Genomic DNA, 4,025 nt, shown 5'->3' with positions numbered 1-4,025 from the left:
ACTAAAAATATTTTTGTTAAAGGTGAAGATGGTAGTTGCAAAATCTATAACAAAAAATTATTTTGAGGAAATTCGATAAATAATCGTCTATAATAACTTATTCCTTAACAATTCTTTTATTATATTTCTTTGGCACAGCAATTTTTTTATATTTATTATTATGAAAAGAAAACCCAAAAACAGTTTTTTATTTATTTAAAAATTGCTAAAAGTAAATTATTAAATTATTAAATAGAACATAAAGAGACAAAAATACATAAATGCCCCTCTGATTTTGCTAACCTTATGCTCCTGCTAATCTCATCATTGATTCTCAAATTCGGCGCTTACACCGAAAGGGAAAGTGCTCTCAGCCGGTGCCGTATTTCTTCCGGTAAACCATTCTCCCTCTTTCTGCTTACTATTACTGTTTTATAACCTGGTCAGCTTGAAGCCTTGAACGCACCTTTGTTGTTATTTAACCTGGTTGCTTACTAACTGTTTGATAAAATGCCAATTTTGCTGTGAATGTATTTTTCATCATGCCTAACAATTTACTACTTAAGCGACGGTTTCTATTGATTTATTTGTGTTTATCTACCGATATAAATATTTGGAATAATGCTAGCAACACACAACGTACTCTTGGAATTATGTTTTTGGTGACACTTGTCTGACTTTTCTTACATGTGTGGATTAATACTTACACATATCTTGTGCACCTCATTTTGCAACTGCGTGCTACCTCGGATGTGAATTTGTGCATCTAAACTCAGAATGATTGTTGAAAGTGTAATTTTGTAATTGTCATCCGGTTTTGGTATAAGTATGTGGTTTCTTTGTATCACTATTTCTCCAACTTGAACCGATAATAAATACAGAATTGCTTTATACTTTTGTCATCATCACCTAGTTGAATGTTGTGATTCTTGTGAAGGGCCAAACACCAAAACAGTAGTTTTGGCAATATATAAGGATTTGGTGTTTTGATCTTGACGTATACTCAGCATGTGTAGTATTAATCCACCGAGATATGTACGTTGGAGAGTACGTAGTTTTGGCATAATAAGTAGAGGGCATGAATTGTCAATTTGTCATCTTTATGAGTGAAAGAATGTACAAAAGTATGCATGTAAGGAGGGAGTTTAATCAAGGCTTCTATTGCTTGTGAATACTTTTTAGTTTTTACATTAAATGCTGCTTAGCATTTTAGCTTAATCTCCTTACATTTGACAATATATTAGGATAGCCCCTCTGTCTCAAATACTGCTTAACCATTTTTGATGTATATGATTTGCGATTAATTAGGGCATAAGTACTATAATGCCACTACAATCTGAGAAACTTATATGAACTGTGGATTTATAAGGAAGTTTGTTCTGAACTTCAAATTCACCGCAATAGAAATCTAGTCGACGTGTAGATGAATCACTGTTAGACAATTATTTTATATTTTATCGGGAGACATGCCAATCTTCTTCTCTATTCTCATATCTCATTTGATTTAAATTCACAGTGCATCAAGCATAAGAATCAGAGGAGAATTGTAGAAGGATCAAATGGCTGAAACTAGTATCTCTGAGTCAGAAACTGCAACCAAATCTCAACTTATATACCGGTGTAAGAAATGCAGAAGAATTGTTGCTTCAGAGGATATTATAGTTCCCCATGAGCGTGGAAAAGGAGAATCAAGCTTCAAGTGGAGTAAGAGAAACAGCGAATCCTGGGATAATAAAAAACAACCAGCTGATTGCACCTCAATATTTGTTGAGCCCATGAAATGGATGCAACCAGGTACTTGTAACTTTCACTCATACATACTGTAAATAGCAAAGGTGTGTCCGTGTCCAAAACAGACACCGACTCTTGTGATTACGTTTAATTTATTTATTTTTTCAAATTATTACCGATGTCGATGTGTCAATGTCATTGTCGTGTTTCCGGTGTTCATGCTTCATAGATTGACTTTGTCTTTGACTCTTTTTGATTGACTTTGAAGTACAAGAAGGTCAAGTGGAGGAGAAGCTTGTGTGTATGGGTTGTAAAGCTCGTTTAGGTTACTTCAACTGGGCTGGCTTGCAGTGCAGCTGTGGAGCCTGGATCAATCCTGCTTTTCAGCTCCAAAAAAGCAAATTAGATGAGTGTTATATGTAACTCATTCATTTTCCAAAAACCAGAGCTCGAAAAATGCATGTTACTATCTTTTTTATTTTTATGAACAATGGCTGCTTAGTTTGGAAGATTGTCTTCTACCTGTTTTACCTTTTCAAACTAGAGATGATTAGGGTGCATTTGGATGGGTTTGTGAAGTCCTAACATGGACCAATGTATGGCATAGGCACTAGTGTGTATGGAAGGAAAAAGTTATGAAATTAACCTGCAACATATTCATAAGTCGTTTTTCAGTTTAATTTCAATAAGCTCTTCATTATAATTTAACTAACCAGCATCAAACTTATATGAAAGTAGTTCCACTGCTTTTTTATTTCTTACTTCAACTATAGCAATAATTTAATGATAACCGTCTGTATGGTTAGTCTAAATTGCACTTTCAGTGATTAAGATTAAGATTACACTGACATATCAAAAGGATTAGATTACACTCTTGCTAAGTGTTATAAAACACCTCACTTAATAGAACAAAGAAAACAAAAGAAAAAGAAACAAATACAACTATAAAAAAGGTATAATGAGAAGTGAGAAATTTAACTTGAAAATTATGATGAAGGAGAAATATTATTGATGTTGAGGTAATATTATTAGGCCGAAGAAGATTTAGAGATATAAAGTAGAGCGAACTGACCACTAGGAATGACAACGGGTAGGGTCAGATGTCAGTTTTACACTATTCAAACTCGCACTCGAAATTATCACGCGAATCCAAACCCAAAGAAAAATAACAAAAACTGAGACTATATGCTTTCCACCATTAAACAATATGTTCACAAATCATAGTAATTGAGCACATACAAGGCTACAAGATTTTGTAGTTTTAAAATGTGTGCTTAGATGAATGAGAAGGAAAGCAAGAATATGGAAGTGAAGAGAAAAACAATACACGTTTCTCTATAATATCTACTTCAATATCAATACATACAAGTGTAAAACTTCCCGAGACATTCATTTGTTAAAAGTTGAGATTATGTAATCATTTTGACAATTACGTTTACATATGTGAAAATTTTAGTGACCAATCTTACAAAACTCACTCAACTTACATATTTGTACTTAATTTCTGGTTTCACTCAAATTTCTGTGAGAATCAAAATAATAGCTCCCAATATCATCTTATCAGTTATCTAATTCACCAAAGAAATCAGTAAGTTAAATTGGTACAAGTTATGATAGCATTCATGATACAACTCCCATTTCTCACTCCAATAATCATAGCACTTCGCAAACTAAGCAAATTGCAGAAAGAAGAAAGAATAATTTCCAAGAGACTTCACAAAACTATATAGGATTTAATCTTGATGAGGCAAAATTTATAACATCAACCAGTAACAAAGCCGTGCATATGTACGGGTTTCTAATTTGGTAAGCGCATTGGTTTACATAATATATTTATTTTAAATAGAAGGTTAAAATAGAAAAAAAATTAAAGTAAGGGTTTAATATACTTCACCCCCTGCCAATATAGCGAGTTTTGATTTACGCCCCCTGAAATTTTTTTTTTTATTAAATGCCCCTTATAAAATCCAAAACCTGGATTTACCAAACCCTTTTACCACATTTGCTGACTGGGCTTTGACTTGCTGGATGATGTGGCAAAAGGGTTTGTATAAATAATTAATTGAATTATATTTAACCATTAAGAGCATAAATATAGGGGGTGGTATTTGCCACATGTACCACTTGTGTCATAATAGTATGGATAATTGAATGCAAATGGTGTAGTATTACATAACCACCATATCCAAATAATGCTACGGTGCTTTTCAATTTTTTAGTGTATATTGTGTGATTAGTGGGACCCATTTTAAGTTTTTAGATGGGTAGTATGGATATTTACAAATTTTAATTAGTGGTTTAAATAATTGAGAAGT

At 32.9% G+C, this 4,025-nt stretch overlaps 1 protein-coding gene across 2 annotated transcripts; it reads left to right on the top strand.

Annotated features, from left to right (window-relative positions):
* The first annotated feature begins 270 nt into the window (after nucleotides 1–270).
* On the top strand, nucleotides 271–2,399 carry LOC131638686 (probable inactive dual specificity protein phosphatase-like At4g18593). Of its 2 annotated transcripts, none has more exons than XM_058909247.1 (3): nucleotides 271–373; nucleotides 1,496–1,773; nucleotides 1,979–2,399. In XM_058909247.1, the coding sequence occupies exons 2-3, from the start codon at nucleotides 1,539–1,541 to the stop codon at nucleotides 2,131–2,133; spliced, it is 390 nt and encodes a 129-aa protein (XP_058765230.1). In that variant the 5' UTR covers nucleotides 271–373; nucleotides 1,496–1,538; the 3' UTR covers nucleotides 2,134–2,399. The 2 variants fall into 2 exon arrangements, with proteins under 2 accessions (XP_058765230.1, XP_058765231.1); XM_058909248.1 differs by lacking the exon at nucleotides 271–373 and adding an exon at nucleotides 431–509.
* Nucleotides 2,400–4,025: the final 1,626 nt, after the last annotated feature.

The sequence above is a fragment of the Vicia villosa genome, unplaced genomic scaffold, assembly GCF_029867415.1.
Source record: "Vicia villosa cultivar HV-30 ecotype Madison, WI unplaced genomic scaffold, Vvil1.0 ctg.002373F_1_1, whole genome shotgun sequence".
Classification (NCBI taxonomy): Eukaryota; Viridiplantae; Streptophyta; class Magnoliopsida; order Fabales; family Fabaceae; genus Vicia; species Vicia villosa.
Note: the sequence above shows the minus strand (reverse complement) of the source record. Positions and strands in the feature narration are given on the sequence as shown.

What these genes read in the sequence shown, in the direction of transcription:
- LOC131638686 (XM_058909247.1), top strand. Translation starts at nt 1,539, where the DNA reads ATGGCTGAAACTAGTATCTCTGAGTCAGAAACTGCAACCAAATCTCAA. An exon ending in CATGAAATGGATGCAACCAG is followed by an intron (nt 1,774 to 1,978) that starts GTACTTGTAACT and finishes TTGACTTTGAAG; the next exon opens with TACAAGAAGGTCAAGTGGAG.